The sequence below is a fragment of the Triplophysa rosa genome, linkage group LG2 (genome assembly GCF_024868665.1).
Source record: "Triplophysa rosa linkage group LG2, Trosa_1v2, whole genome shotgun sequence".
Lineage (NCBI taxonomy): Eukaryota > Metazoa > Chordata > Actinopteri > Cypriniformes > Nemacheilidae > Triplophysa > Triplophysa rosa.
This window is the reverse complement of record NC_079891.1, coordinates 34,778,002-34,802,582: the sequence shown is the minus strand read 5'-3', so window position 1 is coordinate 34,802,582 and position 24,581 is coordinate 34,778,002. Positions and strand designations below refer to the sequence as shown.

At 39.3% G+C, this 24,581-nt stretch overlaps 2 protein-coding genes and 1 long non-coding RNA gene across 3 annotated transcripts in view; all 3 read left to right on the top strand.

Moving 5' to 3' along the window:
• Positions 1–1,851: 1,851 nt before the first annotated feature.
• LOC130545523 (uncharacterized) lies at positions 1,852–3,888 on the top strand. Its single transcript, XR_008961659.1, has 3 exons — positions 1,852–2,256; positions 2,442–2,543; positions 3,480–3,888. It is a non-coding gene; the product is annotated as an uncharacterized LOC130545523 (long non-coding RNA).
• A 16,362-nt stretch (positions 3,889–20,250) lies between these two features.
• LOC130545496 (epidermal differentiation-specific protein-like) lies at positions 20,251–21,301 on the top strand. The gene has a single exon (XM_057320024.1). The coding sequence runs from the start codon at positions 20,324–20,326 to the stop codon at positions 20,834–20,836; it is 513 nt and encodes a 170-aa protein (XP_057176007.1). The 5' UTR covers positions 20,251–20,323; the 3' UTR covers positions 20,837–21,301.
• A 1,555-nt stretch (positions 21,302–22,856) lies between these two features.
• The window catches only part of LOC130564031 (cytosolic phospholipase A2 gamma-like), a 1,847-nt gene continuing 122 nt past the window's right edge, over positions 22,857–24,581 (top strand). Inside the window, exons 1-8 of the mRNA XM_057349900.1 lie at positions 22,857–23,110; positions 23,216–23,281; positions 23,398–23,445; positions 23,564–23,686; positions 23,778–23,903; positions 24,008–24,085; positions 24,156–24,310; positions 24,523–24,576. Of these exons, the coding sequence (XP_057205883.1) occupies positions 23,089–23,110; positions 23,216–23,281; positions 23,398–23,445; positions 23,564–23,686; positions 23,778–23,903; positions 24,008–24,085; positions 24,156–24,310; positions 24,523–24,576 (672 nt within the window). The 5' untranslated portion in view covers positions 22,857–23,088. The remainder of the gene's footprint in view (positions 23,111–23,215; positions 23,282–23,397; positions 23,446–23,563; positions 23,687–23,777; positions 23,904–24,007; positions 24,086–24,155; positions 24,311–24,522; positions 24,577–24,581) is intronic.

Sequence of the window (24,581 nt, the reverse complement as noted above, 5' to 3'; positions counted from 1 at the left end):
TTAAAACTCAGGAATCTGAGAGTGCAAAAAAAAAATCTATTGAGAAAATTGCCTTTGAAGTTGTTAATCAGGGGCACTGTGGCAGGCCATCCACTCACAAAAAGAAAGTTTTTATATATTTAATGCAGGAAATTTACAAAATATCTTTATTTTTAAAGATAATATAATATATAATATAATAATAATATTTTTACTTAATTTCCTAATGATTTTTGGCATAAAAGAAAAATCGATAATTTTGACCCATACAATGTATTTTTGTCTTTTACTAAAAATGTTCCCGTGCTACTTAAGACTGGTTTTGATCCAAGGTCACATATTGTATTTTTTCTTATCAGTGTACCAGAATGCATTTTTTCAAAATTACTATTTTTTTCTTCTGGGCAGGATGCCCCCAGACCCATCGCAGTGACCGGCCTTACTAATTGCTGCTAAAATAACAAACTTGACGAATAAATGTGATTAAATTTATAGACTGATAGAGGTATGTTGCTTCAAATGTTGATTTAACGTTTTAACTGCTTTAATACATGCAGGAAATGTTTAGTGGTGTTAGGAGAAGCAAGGTAAAATAATGCATGTCAGAATTCCTTCGAAAGATGTGGTGATGACAGATTTCTTTAAACTAGTAAGATTTTAATGAAAAATATAAAGTAAAACAAGAACAAGGGAATTACAGGCACAAAGATTAACTACACAGGACTAAAAAAAACCCAACATTTACCATACATTACAAAAGACTAAACTACACTAACAAGACAAGCACTCACCCACATGAAACAAGTGACAATGAACCAGCACAGGACAGAATACACAAGGGCATTATAAGGGATCAAAATCAAGAGGAGACAGGTGCAGGGCATGAACTAATAATTATCACTAACGAGGAAACAAGAGGGCAGGAACAAAGACAGACCTGGAGAGTATGGAAGGCAATCAGTGCCAAAATGCCCCTCTCCACATGAAACAAGAGGTTCTGTCATGGTTGTGCCACTAGATCTAGAAAAGCAAGACAAGATGGGGCAGAACCATGACAGAAGCCCCTCCTTAAGGAGCGGCAACCTGACGCCTGAGTCACAAACAATCACACTCCAAACATTTTTCTAAATTAACTTTAAAAAGAAACGAAACTAAATAAATGTAATTTGCCATTAAAACCTAATCTAAACTATTTTAATGGCTGAAAACGGTCTCAAAATTTACATCCTGCATTCAAACTGTGCCACAGCCTGCCTGAGTAAACAAAAATACTCCAAACATTTTTCCTCATTAAATCATTTTATGAAGAAATGAAACGAATTTTTTTTTGAATTATTTAAAAAACCTGTGTTGTTATTATTATCTTAAAACAAATGTGGTTGTGTGTTTTTGGCTTCATCTTCACTCTCTCACTTTCTGCTGACATGACAATGACGTAGTTTAGAGCGGCTTTAATGCGCCTTCATTTACACTAAACCTGAGCCGCATCGGAGTCGCCTTTGATACTAGGGTCTGAGGGTCAGAGGCGGCATATTTTAGATCGGCTTTCGTGTGGCATTGCGTCTTTACACAGAAATTTAATCCGCCACAGAGACGCCTTAACTCGCCTGTGTAAAGACGCCATTAGAAGAATACATTACTGGTGAGCATCTTGAGACAAAACAATGGCACTGATATATTTTAAGATATTTCTGATATTAGTTATATTCAGTTAAGACAGGTCACACATTCCTTTTAGTCTGAGACTAGCCTTAAGCCTTGTCTGTGAAACCGGGCCTATAACATCTTTCTAGGCATGTTAGTGTGCATGCTCATTTCACATTCACTTAAAACTTTAATTGTGAATTTGTTGAGTAATTAAAAATAATAATAATAATAATTGTTTGTTCTTTAATGTCATCCACTGGGGTTTTGTGGATCTTTTTTAAAAGTATCAAAGTAGTTATCGGTACCGTTTTTAACAGTATCAGTATCGAGAAAGAAAGAAAAAATGATACCCAACCCCAGAGATTACGTCAGACTCAAACCCTCATGGATTAGTGAGAGACGGTTCGGAGGAATTGTTGAAAATGGGTCACATGACGTGTCCTGATGATGTCTCGGGTGATTTAGACTAGACTGTATAAATAGTGCAGTTGTGTGAAAGTTGCACCAGACCTGATCGAGTATTTCTGACTCATCTCTCAATTCATAACCAGCACAACCATGTCCAGACCTGTCGGAGGTTACGGTGAGGAAATAGATCTGCATTCAGAGATTCAGGGCATCTGTGAGAAGGTGAGAGATTATTTAGATTCTAGTGAAATAATCACTCAAATGTATGGACATTCAGAAATTTTAGGAAGCAAAATAATTTAAATATATGACATAAAATAAAAATCTTAATTTACGAAATTGTAATATTTGCTTTCATAAAATTGTTCTGTTTGATGTCACTGCATATATAATTTGTGTTAATTTAGGTAAAACCAAATGTGGAGAAGAAAGCTGATCAGAAATTTCATACCTTCATTCCCCTAAGTTTTATCCAACAAATTGTTGCTGGAACAAACTACATAATCAAGGTGAGTCATTTCTGTTTTTTTTAAGTGAGCTAATGTTGATTAAAATGATTATTATTTTTTAATTGTATTTTATAAAAGAAAAATCCTTGACTTGTCAATGAAGTACAACCGATTAAAAAAAAAACAGTTATAATCCAACATGAAAACACATCTTACAATATTTCAGACAGCTCATTTGCATTGTTTAACCTCGGTTTAGCAATACAAGGACCAAAGGGTCAGAGAAATGCTCAATAGAGAGGCTAAAGGGAAAAACTAAATGACTGAGCGAATATAGCAAACCAGAAAAGTAAATGCAGCGGGAGGAATCGCCTTTAAAATTTACATTTACATTTATTCATTTGGCAGACGCTTTTAAATGACTGATTAAAACCTGTATTCCTAGTTTAATTTGTAAATCCAATGATTTATTCCTCTTTTTAAATCGAATTTTCAAATACATTTTGAAATTCCACTTTTTATTTAGGAATTCATTAATGCACTTTAAAATGATGTACTTATTGAGTGTCTTACTTAGTTTTTTTAAATCCCCTTTTTAATTTGAAGTATTTATTGATGGATTTATATTTCATTTATTAAATATTTAAAAAACTACACATTTTATTGCCCATTATAATATTAAATAATAAATTACATTGTCATTTCGCCGATTTATTTTTGAATAAATTAGTTGTAAACAAATGTATTAATGCCTATTTTTATTGTAAAATTAGTTATTAAACAATGAAATGCTTTATTACTTCTCCCGTTGACTCTTGTGGTCCCCATAGTCACGTAGTGTCAGTTTGTGTGTTTTGTGCAGTATTTTCTTTGTTTCCCAGCTGTGCTTTTGATGTGCTGATTGTTCTTTTGTAATGGCAGGACTCGACACTTGACTCTCTCTCTCTCTCTCTCTCTCTCTCTCTCTCTCTCTCTCTCTCTCTCTCTCTCTCTCAGGTATATGTTGGACATGCAGGAGCTGATGAGTGCATACATGTGAAGGTGTTTCAAGCTCTGTCGGGTAATGGAGGGAAACTGGCGGTTCATGGACACCAGTACCCCAAAACTAAAGCAGACATTATAACAACATTTTAAGATGTAACAGCTTCACATCCTGCATAACAGACACTCTCTTCTACACACTCCAATGTTTCACATGATTCTTTCTTTCTACAATGTTGTGATATGATTTACATGTCATAATGTCATTATTGTAACACTCTTATCATTCATCAAATGTGTTTTATTAAGGTTCATTATTCATTTGGGAATTTTATCACTGAAATAAACTACAAAAACTCACCACAACAGATAGAAATGATGTAGAGAATGGATTGTCTGTTAAATCATAAATAATATAAATAAAGTTTTGATGGACTTTGAAGTGTATTGTGGTGTATTGTGGATGTTGTGTGGCAATACAGTGTGAGATTAAAGCTGTGTTATGGCTGTCATATTATTAGAAATTGTTGATCAGTTGATCTGTTTATCTGAATTAATTTGAAGTTTGCACGGTAATAGGGCTGCAGCTATCGATTCTTTTACTAATCGAGTATTCTACTGATTTTCCATCGATTAATCGGGTATTCGGATAATAAGTACTTTTTCTTTATTAAAAAGCAATACTAATTATACAAGAGAAAATAAGACAGGTCTCTTAAAATGAGTAAAACAACTAATTTGTTTCCTTTTTAGAACAATTAGTTTTTATTGCTGAAATAGCATACATTAATATCTGCGAAAACTAAACCCATTTAGTACATTCCATTGCCATATTAAATTAAAAATGCAATATAATACAAATATATAAATAAGAAACATGAATAAAAATGGAACTAATAATTTCAAACAATAGCCTATGACTTTTATTTTGGCAGGTTGTCAGAAGACCCTTATTTTTTAGCATGTCTGTTTCTTCACTCAAACAATAACATGTTTGTGAAATAAACTCTCAGAGCAACTCTGGAGGTGAAGTTCATGTCCTCATTCAGCGCAGACGCAGACAAATTCATGAGCATCACGCGTGTAGCACGTTAAACTGTGCAGTTCATTCACTCAGACACGCAGACCAGACAGATGAAATGTGTAAATAACAGGATTCGGCGTCCACTAGTCCGCATCTAGTTTGATGGACTCAATGCAGCCGGAAAACAAGTTTCACTCGTAAAATAGACTAAAACTAAGTAAAATATCAGTTCACCATTTCAATAAGCTATTAGGGCTGTGACGGTGGCAGTTTTTTACCACCGCGGTGGTAATAGACAAATCGACCGCGGTGGTGCGGTGGTTGAGAAATATATATTATTTATATAAATAATATTTATATTATTATATTTGCGTGTAGCAACCACATGACGAGTGGAAGAGAAATATAGACCTTATTTAAATACTTGAAATTGTTAAATAATTGAAATATGATATCTGAAATAAATGAGGATGAAACATCCGTCAATGTTTAACGCGCAAATCCATCAGTGAAACGGCACACTACAGCATATAAAACATTTAAATAAACATCAGTAAATAATGAAAACTTAATTGATATAAGAAAGCTAAATACTAAATAAAAAAGCTCTTGTTGCAGTAACTTCAGTCATTGGCGTATTAACCCTTACAGTCCTTAACAATTCCATTTGAAACAAACTGTTTAAACCTACATTGGCTTTCCTATTCAGATTGCCATAAAAACTTTACTTTTTCCGACTCGTTGATGTGAAACTTACTTGTTGACATTGTCCAGATTAAAATGTGTACAGCTGCACTAAATGCGCGTTCAGAAGATGTGCACAGGAGCGCAAATGAATAGATGTCTCTCCGCAACCGCGGCAAAACCTGCGCGCGCTCCGACACTAAGCAAGCGGGTCATAGCCAGTTTTGATTTTACGTATCTGTTCATTTCACAACAAGATCCATTGCAGAAGCCGCAGAATAACCTGGGTTTTGCCGTGCAGGCCTGCGCTCGAACGCACCAACGGACACGTATGCCAATAATTTCTGTTAATTTAAAATCTTTTAAATAAAACCACCCACAACTGAAAGGCTACAACTAGCAATCGTTATCGCAACTCTCATATTTATTACACCTATATTTGTCAGAGTGACGTGCACTACCGCCGGTGGCAGTTCACCGTCATGGCACTTTACCATCGCGGTGGTGCGGTTGTTACGGCAACCGTCACAGCCCTATAAGCTATCAGTTATTTATCAGCATGAGAAACACGTGTGAGCGTGTGAACATACTAAAATGCGTGTGTCTCACGGTGAATGCATGAGACTGTAACATGAATAGAGTTTAGCGGGCTGTGCGTCAGTAATAACGGTCCGTGGGGAAACGCAGTGCTCCGTGTGTACTGTAGTTAAATGGATTAAACGAGGCTTCGAGGCAGCAAAAATTGCCTCGATGATTTTTTGTATTCGAATAACTCGAGTTACTCGAGGAATCGTTTCAGCCCTACACGGTAAAAAAATAGTTGAGTCAACTTAAAATAATAAAGCAATCTATCACAAGCACGTTTTTGAGTTAACTCAACAAACAGAGACTTAAGTTCACCCAACTTAAAAATGTATGTTTAGGTCATTAGTTGTCACAACATAGTTGTGTCATGACAGCTCTCGGAGGGTTTGGCATGGTAGTGTACATGAAATATAAATGTATTTAGTCTTGGCGGAATAGATCTGCTTCTCTGCTGCTGTACAGTACGGAGACTTGTTGCTACTGCCAATATATCCACAGCATGCTGCTGTTACATGTAAGGAACGCTGCTGCTGCACATATACATACATGAATAAACCCCGCACAGCTTACGTCATCACCTTGTATCAGATCTATACACGTGGAGCTGGGGAAGGAGGAGGGTTCTGAAACGCACTGATACAACAATCACTATCCCATTTAAACGTAGAGCAGCAAGCTCATTGGCTGCTGATATGGAAGGAACCAATCAACTGCGCCATGTAGTAAAGTGATTGTGTCAGATTGATTTAGACTTTAGGACTGTGCCATATAGGGGCGGTTTCCCAGACAAGGATCAGCTTAAACCAGGAGGAGGCCTTAGTTAAATTAGGATAATTAAGTTGTTTTAAAAAACATACTTTACAAAAAAACATTACTGTGTTCATCTTGAGAGAAAACAATCACAGTGATAAATTTTAAGATATGTCAGTGCAAATATGTCAAGGCATCTCTCACATTTAAATTAGTCTGAGACTAGGCTTAGTTCCTGTCCGGGAAACCGCCCCCTAGAGTTTGATGCCAGAACTTCTCTGTCATTCAAATTTACCTAATGAACAACAAAACAAAATATTTTTTTTTGGCTGAACATACATAGGGATTGATTATTTACAAATAAACAAATATATTCGTGTTTTATAACAGTTGGACATGTTTTCTTCCTCAAACAGACCAACATTTTTGATCAAATAACAATTAGTGTGAAGTGCATTTTCACCAGTTCTACAAGACTTACATCTCAACATTGAACACACAAACCTCAACCATGTCATGTACCGCTCTTAGTCACACTCGAAGGCCAAGGTTCTTTTCACAGATGTTTAATACACTTAAGACGTCAACACCAACTTCACTTGGATGTCGACGGCCATACCAACACCGTAGAACTAAGTAATACACACAGACAACACATTCATCTAAGTAGAAAACATGACATTAAATTTATACATAAAACAGAAAATAAATCAACATACCACTTTGCCTGCTTGCGAGTTAAGAGTGGTTTACACAATCTTCTTATGTCTTAATAAAACTGTCATACACTTGTAAAGAATCATCGCATCTTCTTCACTCCAAAATGGTAAAACCAGGAAGTGACATGTACCAAAAGGCATCATGGGAATGCTCGAAAATAACCCCCTAACCCTTTAATAAAGGAATAAATCGTACAAATATAAGCGATAATGTAGTGTATGCGTCAAATAAACATTATAAAATAGGTGAAATATAAAAATAAACAAGTTAAACTAATCAACAAATAAACGAAGTGAATACACATGGAAGTGAAAACGCGCCACCTACTGGACGCAAAAAACAAGTCCCAGTGACCACAGACACGTCAACCATCAAAAACCACCATTCATGAAAAAAACTCTAAACACAACAGATAACTAACAGTAACAACGATATTAAAGCATAAATTGAGCCAGCAAGAACTAAAACAATAATCTTGAAAAGAAAAACAAATAAGAAACAGAATTAGACACGCTGCAATGCATCTTGGGAACTTTCAAACTCTTGCAATATTGTTTGTTCAGAATACACTGTTGCACCAGTTGCTAAAAGCTTAACCTGCTCTTTTTCTGAATCAGACTGTTTATTTGATCACAGATAATATTATAGAAGCAAACGGCCACAAATTAACACATGTCAAACATCTCTTTCATATGAGGAGCCGTTTAGGCCTTAATTATTGAAATGACTCTTACAAACACTAGTGAAATAAAAACATCGATCAAACTTAGTGAAATTCATTCATATGTATTACTGAAATGACTCTTACAAACACTAGTGAAATAAAAACAAAGATCAAACTTAGTGAAATTCATTCATATGTATTACTGAAAAGTCTTTTACAAACATTACTGAAACCTTTCATATGTATAACTGCAATCTTTTACAAACACTAACGAAATTCATTCATATGCATGCTAAACAGCCTCTTATAAACACAAGTGCACTACTGAGGCAACATATTTCAGTTATAGTTAATGAAAGATTTCAGTGTAGTTGATGAGAGCTTATTTCACTTGAAAAGGAAGCTGCACCCGCACTTCCGTTTTTAGTTTGATTTGAGCCCAGGCAAACCTTTGTTATACATCTGTTGTTGTGTTGCAAAATGTAGTTTTAAGAGTTCTAAAGGGCACAATGTGGTTGTTTTAAAACTCACAATCTGAGGCCTAATTATAAAGTCGCGACTGTTTTAAAATGTGCTCGGTCGTCAGTGGTCACGAGTCACGACCCGCTGAGAACAGTAATATCTGGCAGCACATGTAACTTGTCGCTGGTTCTGATGTCTCGACACACAGATTATGTATTAAATATCTTTTGTTTTAGGTATAACGGGGGTCTTTTGGCTTTTCATCTTGCCTGCGCGGTGTGCAGTGGCGGTTCTAGACTACTGTAACTGGGGGGGCCAGGCAGGGGTCACTTATGCTTTTAGGGGGCACACTAACATGTGTCATGATTAATTTTCAGTCATTTTTCACTGTCATGTATTAATGTTTTCTCTAAGTACACTAATAAGCTAATAAAACAAGTTCAGCTCAAATTAATGTTCCATGGTCATTTATTTCACAACACATTGTATATAGTCAAAATAACAATGACAACAATAATAACATTTAGGCACTTTTCTGCATCTTAAATGTACATACATAAATGAAAAACTACCCACAAACAAGATATCCAAAAATCAACTTAAGCAGTCATCTAAACATGAGTCACATTATCAGGTATTTCCTTTACACAAAGAAAAAAAACATGAATTTCAAAATTTTCACATGTGATATATGTGGTTTTGGCACACTTTCATGTGAATGCCATGTTAACTAAATACTCATGTAAAAACTCATGTTTTTCACATGGAATTTCAGGGTTACAAAAGTTGTCTCTCTGCACAACTAAATCACCTTGCTGATGGGTCCTCTGTTCTATTGGACTTTCTTCATTCTCTAAGCTTTTGTGCATTTCTGACTCTTTTTCAGAAGCATCTTCTTTCTCCAGCTTGACTGACTATTATCTTTAGTTTTCTTATTAAAAAAGGACATTATGTCCTTAGAATTTTTCTCTTCATTTTAACTGCAAATGGAAAATTATGAAAATGTGTAAATGAAACCTAAAGCTCGACTCTCAAATACACCAAAGTAATATACAGGACAGTATAGAATAAACTGTATTGATTAATGAACTCTGCTACAGAGGTGGACGAAGTACACAACTTCCTTACTTGAGTGAAAGTACAGATACTACTGGTCAAATATTACTCCACTACAAGTAAAAGTTGTAAAGACAGATTCTTACTTAGTAAAAGTACAGAAGTACGTGCTTTTAAAAGTACTCAAGTATTAAAAGTAAATTTCCTTTATGTCAGTTGTGCATTGTTTTATTGTCGTATACCTTATGCCTCTGAAGCAACCTACTGAATACACTGAGTAGCTCACAGTATCAGTTGTATTAAAGGAGTAGTTCACTTCAAAATTTGCCCCCATTGACTTTCCATAGTAGTTTTTATTCCTACTATGGAAAGTCAATGGGGGCAAATTTTGCAGTGAGCAACTCCTTTAAGAGCTTTATATGTTTAGCACATATATGTTTAGTTTAGATATAATCCTGTATGATCATTTAGCCTAATTATCCTCATTAGCCCCCTAGGCCTATATGTATTTATGAGCAGTGTTCTTTTATTTTGTATATTCCCTTTACCAGTTTTAGCAGCAATTTACCAGTAAGTAGTAAGGTTCTTGTAAATAGTAAAGTGTAGAAGCCATGTGTTTGTTGGATTTATTACCATTTGTATTACCATAATTTAACTACAAACATAAACTATAGCTAGTATAATGAAACTATGGTATTGTTTAGTTGCTGTGGTTTTACTAAAGATTATTAATTGGAGTATGGTTCCTATATATAGAAAATGGTAAATTTGTGGATACTGTGGTTTTACTGCAAATACCATCCCTGCTGAAAAAAACAATGAATTTTTGAATTAGAATGAGATTTTTAAATTAAATTCCTCTTTGTAGTGTGTTTTGGGTTTTATTCCAATAGGATTTACCATCCCACCAATAGAATCCATCACATACAAGTAGACAACAAGTATCCATAGTACAATTCCCATTATAACCATTAAATCCATTACATTTTATGTTGTATTTTGGGCAGGGTTCTATTGTTTTTATTTCAACAGGAATACTTCAACTATAGTTACTTCAGTAAAAACATCATTCATTTTCCAAATCGCTTTAAATGATATAGCAGCAGATCAGAAGTTAACACGCACGCGTAGCTCAAGGTGTATGTGATGCTTATTTACCGTTTAGCCGTTATGCCGATCATTTTCATGACATGTTTCTAGATCTTTGACTGATCGTAACCACAGATGATTACACCACACTTTAACATGTGCCTTTTTCGTCTTTTATTGTTCTATTTGCTTTTTAGAGCGCTATCAATGGTGTAGCAGCGCCTACGTTTACATTGTTTAGCGGGGAAGATCCCAGAGTTCCAGATTTGCGTTAAAAAAATCTGCCAAATGGCCATTCAAAGCTTGCCGGAAAACCGCGAGCTTAGAAAAACTGAAATACTTGGCAACAATAAAAGGTCCTTGCAGATCGCAAGCCAGATAAATTGGCACACAGGAAACCCCGCTGCATAGAAACCATTTTCTACTTTTGACCTTTTTATAAATGTAGTGGAGTAAAAAGTATGTATTTGTCTTTCATGTGTGTGTGTGTGTGTGTGTGTGTGTGTGTGTGTGCGTGCGCTCCGTGTGTGTGTGTGTCTCTGTGTCTGTGTGTGTTGGTGCGTGTTGTGTGTGTGTGGAGTGTTTGTGTGTGGGTGTGTCTGTCTTCTGTGTTTTCAACCTTTTCTTGTTTTTGCAGGTACAACTTTGATTGTTTTGCTTGTAGTCAATGTGTCTCATGTACAGCTGCTTTGTAACAATGAAAATTGTAAAAGCGCTATATAAATAAAGTTGAGTTGAGTTGAGTTGAAGTCTTCAAATGTCAGTGAAGTAAAGATTACACAGTACTCAGAAAAAATAATACTCAAGTAAAGTACAGATACTCAAAAAGTGTACATAAGTACAGTACTTCGGTAAATTTACTTCGTTACTGTCCACCTCTGCTCTGCTAATTCCTTGGGAATGACAGACCATTTATTTTAATTATAAGGCAAAAGAGCATTTTATCAAACATTCACCCCAATAAATGAAGTTGCATTTGATCTCATTTCATTAACAAATAAAATTTCTTTAGTGTGTTACACGCCACCGTTTGCATACTGTTTTTGCACTATCTGCCTGACCGGGGGGGCTGCTTTAGAATCTTAAAGTTTTACTTAATTAATATTGCATATAGGAATTTATTATCTGTTATATTTGACCTGTGCTTCTCTCTCCTTTATCCTAAATGTGTGCTCTCACTGAGCGTGTGTGTGTGTGCGTACTTGTCTGTGTGTACGTGTGGGTGTGTGTGTGTGTGTGTGTGTGTGTGTGTGTGTGTGTGTGCGTGCGTGCGTGTGTGTGTGTGTGTCTGTGTCTGTGTGTGTTGGTGCGTGTGCGTGTTGTGTGTGTGGAGTGTTTTGTGTGTGGGTGTGTCTGTCTTCTGTGTTTTCAACCTTTTCTTGTTTTTGCAGGTACAACTTTGATTGTTTTGCTTATAGTCAATGTGTCTCATGTACAGCTGCTTTGTAACAATGAAAATTGTAAAAGCGCTATATAAATAAAGTTGAGTTGAGTTGAGTTACACGTTCTCTGGCAGCAGCTGATTCTTTGTATAGGCACGAGTCACGACTGCTTTATATGTAGATTTAACATGCGCAACACCGGAAAATATTAGTGATGTTACGTTCTGAGCCGAGGCTTCGGAGCGTGTGTCGAGAAATCCTGGAAGCTTTCAGTGAAGCGCGTATCGAGGCTTGTATCGTTTTAGACCAATGACGTCATAGATGACGTCTGAAGCCTCGCTTCCGCCTGAGTGGTTCAGTAAGCGGTTCGAATCTTGCCGCGACATTTTGACAGCTATATAAACCAAGTACCACAAGCACATTCACTGCCCTCTGCCCAGTTAAACCCAGACACTTTCCAGTTTTACAATAATAATATTGCCCCTTCTGCCTATTATGACCAAATAATTGATTTACACACATTTATTTCAAGCCAATAAGTTAATTACACAGTTATGTTATACAATAATTATATTATATACCACCAGAAAGTACACATTATATTCATATAAATAGATTCGTCTATGTGGAAATTGATTTTTTTCTTCACCGTTATTTCTTAGCCTTAACTGGCGCAAAATACAGTGTATTACAGACCACATCAGGCACATCTGTAATGTATCTGCTTGTTTTACCCTCTTTGGCCACCAGATGGTACTGTGAGCAAATGAAGCCTCGAGAAATGAACCCTTTTGTCAACCACTCGGCAAAAAGCTTGAAAGCTTCATGAGGCTTCATCTCGCCACCACTATCTGTCACACCGGGCAAGCAAGATTAAAAAGTGTGTTAAGGACACTGTTGTAGCTAACAATTTGGTCAGAATATGTGCTGCCAGATATTACTGTTCTCAGCGGGCCGTGACTCGTAGCCATTGACAGCACGAACCTTGCACCTCCGAAAAAGACGGAGCACGTCTAAAACTACATTTTGCAACACAACAACAGATGTATAACAAAGGTTTGCCTGGGCTCAAATCAAACTAAAAACGGAAGTGCGGGTGCAGCTTCCTTTTCAATTGAAATAAGCTCTCATCAACTACACTGAAATCTTTCATTAACTATAACTGAAATATGTTGCCTCAGTAGTGCACTTGTGTTTATAAGAGGCTGTTTAGCATGCATATGAATGAATTTCGTTAGTGTTTGTAAAAGACTTTTCAGTAATACATATGAATGAATTTCACTAAGTTTGATCTTTGTTTTTATTTCACTAGTGTTCGTAAGAGTCATTTCAATAATTAAGGCCTAAACGGCTCCTCATAAGTGAATAAACAAAGTGTCTTTCAGCATCAGGTGACGCTGTTATTCTTTTTTCACAGACAGTGAAGAACACTGTTGACAAATGCAACTCTGGGAATGAGTCTCTTTGAGCTTGCTGTAGAAGGAGCCTCTCTGCAGCAATAATTTGCTCAGCTTCGTCTGATTCTGGTGCAGAAGGCTGAGCCACCCCGTGTAGGTATACCACTGTGGCCTTAACCAGGTCTTTCCAGGTAGAAAATTGATCAATGTCCGGGAGGTTTGTATCAGAACGTGTGCACAGGTGCAAGCAGAGTGCTGATTTCTTTAATTCCGTATCTGGGTCAGGTTTAGCAACTGGCATGCTTGGCCAGACTGCTTCGGACTGATGCAGGAAATCTGGTCCATGAGTCCAACGGCATGGTGACGTTAACTCCCTCAAGGATTTGCCTCGGGTTATGTCATCAGCTGGGTTGTTGCCAGAATCAACATATCTCCATGAATGAATATCTGTGAGGGACTGAATTTCAGCAACTCTAGTTCCTACAAAGACTTTATACCTGCATGAGTCAGACTGAAGCCAGTGAAGGACTGTGGTGGAATCTGACCAGAGTGTGACTTGCCTGAGAGCAATTGTGAGCTCTGTTTGGAGGAGTTTAGCTATCTGTGCTCCAGTGAGAGCTGCACTCAGTTCTAGTCGTGGTATTGACATTTGTTTTTTGGGTGCTACACGTGAGCGGGACAACACAAAGGAAATGTGTACCTTGCCATCTCTATCCTCTGTGCGCATATATGATACTGCTCCGTATGCTCTCTCTGATGCATCGCAGAAGATGTGTAGGTCTCTGGTGCAGGTCTCATCATACTCTTGAGATGTAGTGTAGCATCTAGGAATCTCCAGCTGCTGTAGGTGAGACAATTCTTGTTGCCAGGTTTGCCATCTGTTCCGTAGGCTGTCAGATTCGATGAATTCATCCCATTCTATGTGATGCTTCCACAGATCCTGGATGAGTACCTTAGCTTGGGTGGTGAATGGAATCAGGTACCCGAGAGGGTCGTACTGCGATGCTAATACCTTATAGATATTTCTTAAGGTTGGTGGGAGGCCTTCCACTCGGTAGGGTCTGTACCCCAAGGAGTCAGTTAGACAATTCCATCGTAATCCAAGTGTGCCCTCCAAGTGATCCTGACTCTTTTGGGATAAAGACAGTTCACTGCTTTGTGACCTTGCTTCAGGTGGGAGGTGTTCAATCACTTCTGGTTTGTTGCTGGCCCATTGCCGAAGGTCAAACCCTCCAGAAAGGAGTAACTGTCGTAGTCCATTTACAAGAGCTCTAGCCTTCTCCATTGTTTCCAGACTTTGAAGGCAATTGTCTACATAGAATGACCGGGTTACTGATTCTTCTAGCATGGGATTGGTTTCGTTACTGTCATGGGCTGTTTGTTGCAGTGAAAATATAGCACAACAAGGACTGCATGTTGTGCCAAAGGGCAGCACTTGCCACTCATAAATCTTTGGCTCCTCTGTTCTTTGCATGTTTCTCCAAATGAAGCGTAGAATACTCTTTTCCTCTGGCAGTAGACGAACCTGATGAAACATACCTTTTACATCTCCACTTACAGCCACAGTGTGTTGTCTGAATCGAAGCAGAACACCAAGTAAGGATGGGCCAAGTATGGGACCAGGAAGGAGCTGATCATTGAGTGACTGATTCTGATGCTGGAAGGAACAATTAAACACAATCCTGTTTTTGTCGTTGTGCTCCAATATATGGTGTGGATGTACCAGGATTCAGTAGATTTCTCCGTTTCCTGACTTGAGATTTCTGCTACATAGCCAGCTTTCTGGAGTTTTTTCATCTCCATGCAGTATGCTTCAGAGAGTTTCGGGTCTTTGGCAAGTCTTCGTTCGGTTCTGCGAAGGCTGGCAAGCACTGCTTCCTTTGAGGCATTAAGAGTTACAGCATTTGGACGTCTAAGCAGAGGTGTAGCATATCGTGTGACGCCATCCACCTCTACTCTAGCGGTGCGGGTTTGAAGCAGTATTAGCGCATGTTGGTCCTGTTTCGAACGTGTAGCCGCAGTTTCATTAAGGTAGGGCAGGGTGTCGGTCTGCCAAAGGCGCTCAACATTCTTCATGAGTTCAGCATTCTGAGAATCTACAGAGATGTGCAGACATTGCTCATCGGAGGTAGCTGTTTGGCTGTATCCCACAGGGCCTTGGAGAGTCCAACCTAGTCTGGTGTGCACAGCTATGGGTGCATTAACAGGGCCCATATGTACCGGCTTAACTGGCAATAGTAGATGTGGCATGTCAGACCCAATTAATAGCAAGGGTTGGGCTCGCTCGATCTGTGGCAATGGTAAGGATCGGATGTGAGCATATTTGTGTTGGAGAGCAGCTACTGGATAAGTATGCTCGGAAAGTCTTAGATTCTCTGCTGTGAAGGCATGATTAATCTGGAACTTTCTAGATGGTCTGTTTAAAGGAGAGACAGCCAGGGAAACAGAGGCGCCATTGAGCTGGACAACATCTTGACGAACGGTGCGTAACGTGAGGGTTTCAGGCTCTGTGGTGAGGTTTAGCTGTTCCACAGCCTGTGATAGCACGATGCTACGTTCAGAGCCATCATCCAAGACTGCATATGCCTCCATAGTTTTATCTCTGTTATGAAGTAGAACATTTACTACTTTCAGCATCACCTTTGGAGAACGGTTTGGACAATCCAAGTACACTTGGGAAGATGGAAGATTAACCAGAAGAACACTCCTCTGTGACTGTAGAGCTGCTTCATGGAGAATGGTCAGATGCAGCTCCTTACACGACTTACAGCCGCGCTTCAGCGTACAGTTGTCTGAACTTTGTGTCCTTCCGCATTTCCAGCAACGCTTTCCATCAGTGATCCACTTCATTATTTGCTCCGTGTTTAGTAGCTTAAATGTGGAACAAGAATTCAGGAAATGGTCCTTACTGCTGCAATAAGGACAGTATGGTTGAAACTTTGGTAACTTAACTCTCACTTCCCCTTGAACAGACGAGCTACCATTAGCTGAGTAAAGGATTGAGGTGGATCTGTCTTTAGTACGAGAAGGCGTGTGTAGATCCTTCTTAGATGTCCTGGATACGTCACTGTGATAAAGTGCTGCTGCCCTGTTCGAAATACGCTTAGCCTGAGATTTCAGTTGCAACCATGCAGAGAATTCCGGAAGAGTGTATGTACGGTCTGTTCCCATCTGGAGAATGCCATGGCTAAAACAGTACTCAACAAAGCTGTCACGATATGATGGCGGCATTTTGCTTAGAAGGCGATCAACATGAGATCCGCACCTTAACTCGTAGCCATTTGGACCTTCTAAAGTCCTGAGCATTCCTACCAAAGAATGAATGGACAAGGCAAAGTCATCGAATGCTTCAGCGTCTCCGAACTTAACGGCTGGAGCATTTAAGATAGCACCTAACTCACACTGGACTAACTGACGCGGTTGCCCATATTTATCTTGTAGTGATTGTAGTGCAGCAGTGTAGGGCAGGGGGTCATGCATGTATGCCTTTGCGAGCTTGAGAGCACTTGGAAGCTTTAAGTGTCCTAGAAGTACTTGATACTTGTATTGTTCACTCAGGTGCTGCTGGTTGTTCATGATATTGTCCAGTGCCATTTTGAGCAAGGCAAAGTCACTTTCACGTCCAGTTTCAAAGGTTGGGATGACAGGTTTGGGAACACCATAGGCAGAAGCTGCTAACATCTCTAGGCCAGGTGGCTGGGCTTGAGGTACATACATAGCGGACTGAGCTGGCTGGGCATAAGAGGGCATAGATTGAGGGAATGCCATTCGAGGGTTTGGATGCTGTACTGGGGGTGCCGGGGAATGTCCTTCAGCCCCCAATTGTCCAGGAGCAAGAGGGGCTGCAATGGAGGGAGATACATTGACAGTAGGCATCTGATAATATGATACAGTGGTAACAGGAGGGGTTGGTTGCACGGAAACTGTTGATGGGTACATGGGTAGAGGTACTGTAGGAACTGCTCTAGGCTCTACAGTAGACTGGGCTGCTGCCGGAGGAGGCGATGACCATGTCACGACATTGGGCTGGGGCTGACGTGCCTCTGGAGTGAAGTTATAGTCACGGGAGTAAGTCACAGTTGTCAATTCAGCAGATGGCACTTGTGGAGCTGAAAGCGGTAACACTGATGTCTCAGAGCTGCACAAAACAGGATGCGGCGTGGAATGAATCTGCATTTCCTGGGCAGATGATATAAGGAAATCACCTACTGCAACTCGCTGTTGAGGTGGGCTTATGTCAGGTTGTGACTCCGGTGAATTACTGTCGTTACTAGACTGAAGTCCAGATTTACTTTCATCACGGGCATCCTGTGTAAGGAGAGAGGTGACTATCTTTGCAACCTCCAGGGCATTTTGCGCCTTCTTGAGACGACGGCGTATCTCAATCTGTTTTGCTAATGCTTCTCTAGCTCTAAGTGCCTCTCTGGTTTGCTCATCAAGTCTCTGACATTCTTTGTCAGCTATAATGTCTTCTTCACACTGGCGTCGCATTTCCTCCAGCTCGAGAGCCTTCACTCTCTCCGCCAACATCGCTGCTCTGATGTGTGAAAGAGCATCCCTTGGAGATCTGCTGGCTGTATGTCGAGATCTGAATGTAGACTCGGAGGCTGTGCCAGACGAATTTGCTTTGGAGGAGCGTTTAGAATGTTTCTGGGAAGAGGCGTCAGCCGGGGGTTGTGCGTAACTTAGATGAAGTGGGAGCTGGACATCATAATCCTCAAGGTGTGCTGGAAGATGTCTCTCTCTTTTGGTGCGGGGTCGGACCGCAGGATCGGCAGAGTTTGCTGCATTAGGATCCATCTCTACTGAAGTACATCCGGCTCGAAGGACCACATACGAGCGTATGGGATGCTCAGGGGGGTTCAGTGGTGTACTAGTAGAAATGGTGAGAGGGGTTTCCGATTAGAGAAACGAGAACGAGAGATTTCCCAGTCGAAGGCTTTATTAGGATTACTACTGAAGGCGTAAGGCATTTGCTTGCATATGTAAGTTATCTATTATAAACTATATAGACCAACATTATAAAGTATTACCATGATACAAGGAAATTATGCTGTTTACAATAAGTACCCACATAGCACAATCCATCTGGTTTACGTCTATTTGAAGTCTGCATTTACATCTGCAAGACATCTTAAATACATAGTTTGCTCATCTGCAATACGTCTCGGAGACATCTGAACGTCTGTAATACGTCTGCTAAAGATCTGGAGATCTGCTGCTTAAAAACATCAGCTAAACATCTTAGAAAGAGCTGTTGTACATCCATTCTAAATCATAAACATCTTACAGACATCTTCTAGATGTCTATATGACGTCTGACAGCAGACGTCTCCGAGACGTATTGCAGATGAGCAAACGATGTATTGTAGATGTCTTGCAGATGTAAATTCAGACGTCAAATAGACGTAAACCAGATGTATGTGTGCTATCAGGGTAATAACAACAAACCGGGTTGCTAGATGTAGAACAATTTAACTGCTGCATGCTACAGCTAGCATCAGCATAAGTTATAAACTCACTCGGGTTATATTTAAACAGTAGAATTACAATATACGGACATAAATATTACTTGCACATCTAAATATCACTACAGAAAATGCCACAGCAAGTTAGCATCGGACCCGCTACAATGCTCAACCTGAAATGGACGTACATTTAAAGTTTAAACAACATGATTGCTACAATCTGTAAGCGACTGTCAATAATACACAAGATTTACTAAAGGTAGTTGAAATGTAAACATAGAACTTACTTTTTAATCAATCACTCACACGTGCAAACACGCAGCAGGCCAGCCTGTGTTACCACAGCGAATTCTGTGGGTTCCGGTATGAATAAGCTAGCCCCGCCTACCTGCCCGGGCATGTCTGGACTCCTCACATTGTAAAGGCAACAAATACATGTGCCAGTAGGGGGCATTATTGGGCTTTCGTACAAACCCCATGTTTTGTTTTCTTGTCCGGCTTATAAATGATAAGTTGTGTATCCCACTTTTGTCACATCCCTTATCCTGGGTTTAGAATTTTTATCATCCTGAAATTCCTTATATTTGGGTAGCTGGAACCAGCTTCCAAAAATGATCAGATGTGCTGCAACATAGTCACATTTAAATCCAGACTACAAACACATCTCTGTTTAGATGAGCATTTACTGTCTGAGCATTGTTCTGCTACACACTGACTCCTGAACTTTTTTCCAGTTTTTCTTTTGTTTATGGCTCATTCAGTTTTATACACATTTCAAAACACGTGTTATTTTTTATTATTATTTTTAATTTCTTCCTCTTTTTCTCTTTAAAGGTCCTTCATTTTTTTGTATCTATGCTGATTTCTTTCCGGGGTTTTTTGTTGTTGTTTTACACATCATTTCTTTGAATTACCTTCGTGTATAAAATGTGCTATATAAATACACTTGCCCTGCCTTAATGTACGCAATTTGTTTAATTGTGGAAATAGCTTTTTTCTGTCACGATTTTAGCTTTTCTTGTGTTCCAGGTCAGAACCCAGCTCATTCACACAATTCAAATAGTGAGACACTGACTGCCAGTCTGCTTTCTGTATTTCTACCGGAATACAAAGATACAGATAAACTCCAAACAGACCATTACAAAGACCAAAGGTAACTACATGGATCCGGTAAAGCAAACCATTTATGTGATATGATACAAATAATGCCATAACCCAGTATAAATATGAAATATAGCAGAAATATAGCAGAAACTGATTCTGGGATATTTCTGCATCTCAGTTAAAACGCAGCTTGGATCCTTTAGAGCATGATCAAGTGTGTCAATTTAAACAGCATCTTGTTTTTGATCATTAACTGGAAAAATATGTGCAAAGCACACCTAAGGACTAAGCAGCATTCAAAGTAAATTCGATCTTGTTTTTTTCAGCTCTGTCAACGCCCACTCTGGCAGTGTTGAGGTTTAAAAGGCAGCTCTGCACACCAAGCAACAGTTGCTGTTCCCAGCAGAGCCAGGGAAGCTGCTTCAGAAGCACTTGCATTCTCCAACCTCTGATCTCCTAGAGTGATCGTTCAAAATGAGCAAGATCATTGTTTTTACCGAAGAGGGCTTTGAGGGCAGAAACGCTGAATTCAAGAACGATGTCCACAACTTAGAAGAAAAGGGCTTCGGCAATGTCATCTCATCTATAAAAGTCATTGGCTCAGCATGGGTTGCATACTATGACAAGAACTTTGCTGGGGAGCAATGCATATTGGAGGAAGGAGAGTACCCGAAGCTTGGACACAAGTTTTCTTCCCTCAAGATGGTCACAGAAGACCTGGACAACCCTAAGATCGAGCTGTTTGAGCATGTGAACTATGCAGGAAGACGGGTGACCATACGTAAAGAAACCAATCTTCATGACATTGATTTTTCTTACATAGCTTCTTCCCACAAAGTGAAAGGTGGTGTCTGGGTGCTCTACGAATGTCCCAATCGTCAGGGTCGGCAGGTTATTTCTTTTCCTGGGGATGAAGTTCCCAGCTATCTACCAATCGATTTCAACGACAAGGCCAGCTATGTGCGTCCCTTGATTCCCAGGCCATAGACAGCATCATTTAAAGTATACTTTCTGCAGCTCAATATGAACTGGAAACCTTTTGGAAAGAATGAGGCAGGTGGTGGGGAATGACTGATCTTGACAGGAAACAATGATACAGCTACGCTGTGATATATACTGCATCTCAAGAAACTTCATGCGATCAGACTCAACCTTATGGAGGATATATGTGTAAAGACATATTGCACATGTTAATTTGGCAACCGTAACACAAAACAAGTTGCTGGTTGTTTTGACTTTTCATCTATAGTCATCTGTGTCAGTACACATGATGCAATAAAATACAGCTTTGGAGTTGTTATGTATCGTACTACAGATCCTACTGAATTTGTATGTTATTCCCCTGTTGATTGAGAGTAAAATATGGAAAAAAGGGTTTTTGGTTTTATATTGTGCGGAGCAAGAAAATGAATGCTGTTCAGTCTGTCAACTCAGAAAATAAAGACTTTTTTTGCTCAATTCTTTAATCACATTTATTTGAACATTGTCGAAAATATTTCTTAAACATAGGAGGTCACTGTTCATCACACATCTCGGAAAAGAGATTGCAAAATATACTTAAGCAAACCTAGTGAATAGACAGATATAGACTGACGATGACACGTTTGTAAAGTGCTTATATATTTTCTGAACAAAGATTACAGTTGTTAGCAGTTAAAAAGTCATACAATGGACAACTCAAAAACTCAAGGTTCATTATAGGCTCCAAAGAAACGGTAAGATAACAGTAGTAGAAGGATGCATTTGTGTGAACAGTAACCTGGGGGAAGACTTTCTGTAGTATCCTGAATACTCGAATTCAGGCCTTTCTTACCAAACACAATGTCTTACGTCAGATTGGATTTCTACCAAACCACCGACCACATCCACACACTACAGACATTAGTCAATGAGCACGTCCATCATAAAAACAAAGGCAAAATTTATGCATGTTTTGTTGACTTTAAAAAAATGTTTCGATTTGATATGCCATGATTGACTGTATTACAAAAATATTCTACACTCAGGCATAGGAGGAAAAGTTTATGACATCTGTAATACATTCCACGTCCGGAAAGAAACCGGCAAACGTTAAACCAAAATCTTTAACAAAATAAACACAATAAACCAAAGTAAAGGGCCGGCAGCCACCTCACGGTCGACTGCCGGCTACACAAACATAACTAAATAAAACTCAACATAATGTCCAGGGGCCTCATTCATAACCGTTGCATACGCACAAAACATGCCCTGAAAGAGGCGTACGCCACTTCCCACGCAAAAGATGGGATTTATGAAAACAAACTTGACGGAAAAATGTGCGCACCTGCACGCAAACTCTGACCCATGCGTACGGACATTTGAGACTGAGCAGTTTGGCGACACCGATGGCGAGTTAGTGAACTCAAGTTAGATTGCAAAAGGTAAGTGTGATAAAAACGATTATAAGCAGTAATCCCTCACACACATTTAATGTGACCTTAAATATCCTCATTATCAGGCACGTGCAGAGGGGGGGGCGGAGGGTGCTTGGCCAACTGCCATCGCGTGCCGCGTCACGAGTCGGAAAAACAATGCAAAAGTTTATGTAGACATTTTCTACAAAGTGAAAGCGTATTTGATTATTTTAAATGATCTTTAATACTGTGATTTATTTTACGTAAATCTGTTATTTTACTTTTTGTAGCATTGTTATTACCTCCTAACCTCACCATAAACACTTTATTATTAAACACCTTTCAAAAATGTTCTTTATTTTGTTGAAAATAAATGCCCGTATGATCTGATATGCGATGTGAAAATGTAGAAGAGTGAGTTGGATTCGGTCTTGCATTGCTATGTGGCGTCAGAACTACTTCTCACACGTCGTACTCACTACGCCACTGAAGCTGCTGGCAAAGTTGTCTCTACATTTTTTTCCGGGGAAGGACCCATTCACGTGTGTCCATGGGTTAGACCAGATCTGAGATCAATAACCTAGTCATTTTCGACAGTACTGTACGGCAATGAATAAAACTTGGATGCGGGACCCCAATCCCTCGGGCCCGTATGCACCTGCATACCCAGACGCTACGCCACTGGTCTGTGTGTGTAACGGAAAATCAAGTCTTGTTTTTAAATGAATCATTTGCGTGACTGCAGACCCCTGGGTTGAGATAACACCTTATGAAGCCGGTTATTCTCTCACTGGAGCGTTTGTGGACGTCTCCAGATTTGGCAGTCAGTTTCACGAAGGCTCGAAGAAAAAGGACCAGCCTGAGATGGACATGCTCTACCTGCAGGGTAACAAACTCTGAGTCTGTGGCCCAGTTTCACAAACAAGACATATTAGCATAAACGTTGAAGAATATGACATGTTTTTGTTTCTTGGCATCTTGTGTTTTCTAGCTCTGTGTGGCAGTGCTGTGGCGGAGAATGACAACATTGTAGCATTAGTTTGGGAAAAGATGAAAGGTATCAGCGGCTGTCTCTTTCTGTCCTCTGTTTGATGTTTGGAGAAAACGTTCTTATTAAAGTGAAACATCAATGTACCTTCATCTCAGTTCTGGTTCCTTTGGATTTTTCTTCAGATTTGTTTCATCATATAAGATGTACAAAAGATGAGAAAGAGTGTAAAGGTAAACCATGACTTACTGCTTACAGTATATACACTGTATTGATGAATGACATTTTCATTTCAGATATCGTCTGAACATCTGACGGTGAATGTAGTGCTTCAATGTGTGTTTTCTTCAGATTCCACATCGCTACCTATAGCCGCCTGTCTGATTCTCGAGACTCTTGTGGAAATGAATCTCCTGGCGGTAAAAGGCAAAGACCCTTCAGATCTCCAAAACGACATCAGAACGAAGCTGAACGGTGACGTGTGATGAGAGCAAACACTTTGGGCTTGTTGTTCAGTGAATATTTCTCAAGGTTGTTCATTTTTATGTCTACAAATATTTGATAGAACTTGACGGAGGTGAAAGTCAAATGGTGGAAAAGTCAGATGAGACAGATGCTAAACTGAATGTCACGCCGTTCACCCTGGAGGTGTTTGAGCGCTTGAGCGTTCACTTCAGTTCCTGGTTACTTGGTAAGTTGAACTCTCTGTATACACACATCACTTCTGAATATCTTTGATGAACCTAAAAACCATCCTTGATTTTAAAGAGTGAGTTTGCTTTTTAACCTCAACAGATGTTTTGAAGCACGTTTGTGAGTGGTTGGCAGAATGGATCTGGGGCAGAAAATACAACTTTCTCCACAACGTGAAAGGTTAGAACAGACCTGGTGTTCGTTCCGTGCGAATATGAGGTTTATTATCCATGTCATTCTGTGCCGTCAGATGAACGAGTGCCCTCCTTTCTGGTGGAAAGTGAAAAGAGAGACTTTGTAGACGCTGGTCTGTTGCTCAACGCAGGCTACATCTCAGTGCTGAGACAAGAGAGAGACGTCGATCTCATCATTTCTCTGGATTTCAGCGAGGGAGATCCTTTCCTGGTACAAACACACATGCACGTTCGTATGTTCATTTAACATAAGTGTTCACCTACATTATGTGCACATTTACTCATTTGATATTCTTTCCTGGAGCACAAAGGAGAAATTCTTCACAGTTTATACAACTTGTGCTTTGAATTAAATCTGCAATGAATGGAAGAGCGAGTGACTAAAGGAACATCAGGTGACGCTGTATATCTCTTTCATGTCAGACGGTGAAGACGGCTGCTGAGCTGTGCAAGAATCTAAACATCCCTTTTACTGAGGTCGA

Bases quoted from the DNA above. Each gene is read 5' to 3' on its own strand.
- LOC130545496 (XM_057320024.1), top strand. From the start codon at position 20,324: ATGAGCAAGATCATTGTTTTTACCGAAGAGGGCTTTGAGGGCAGAAAC.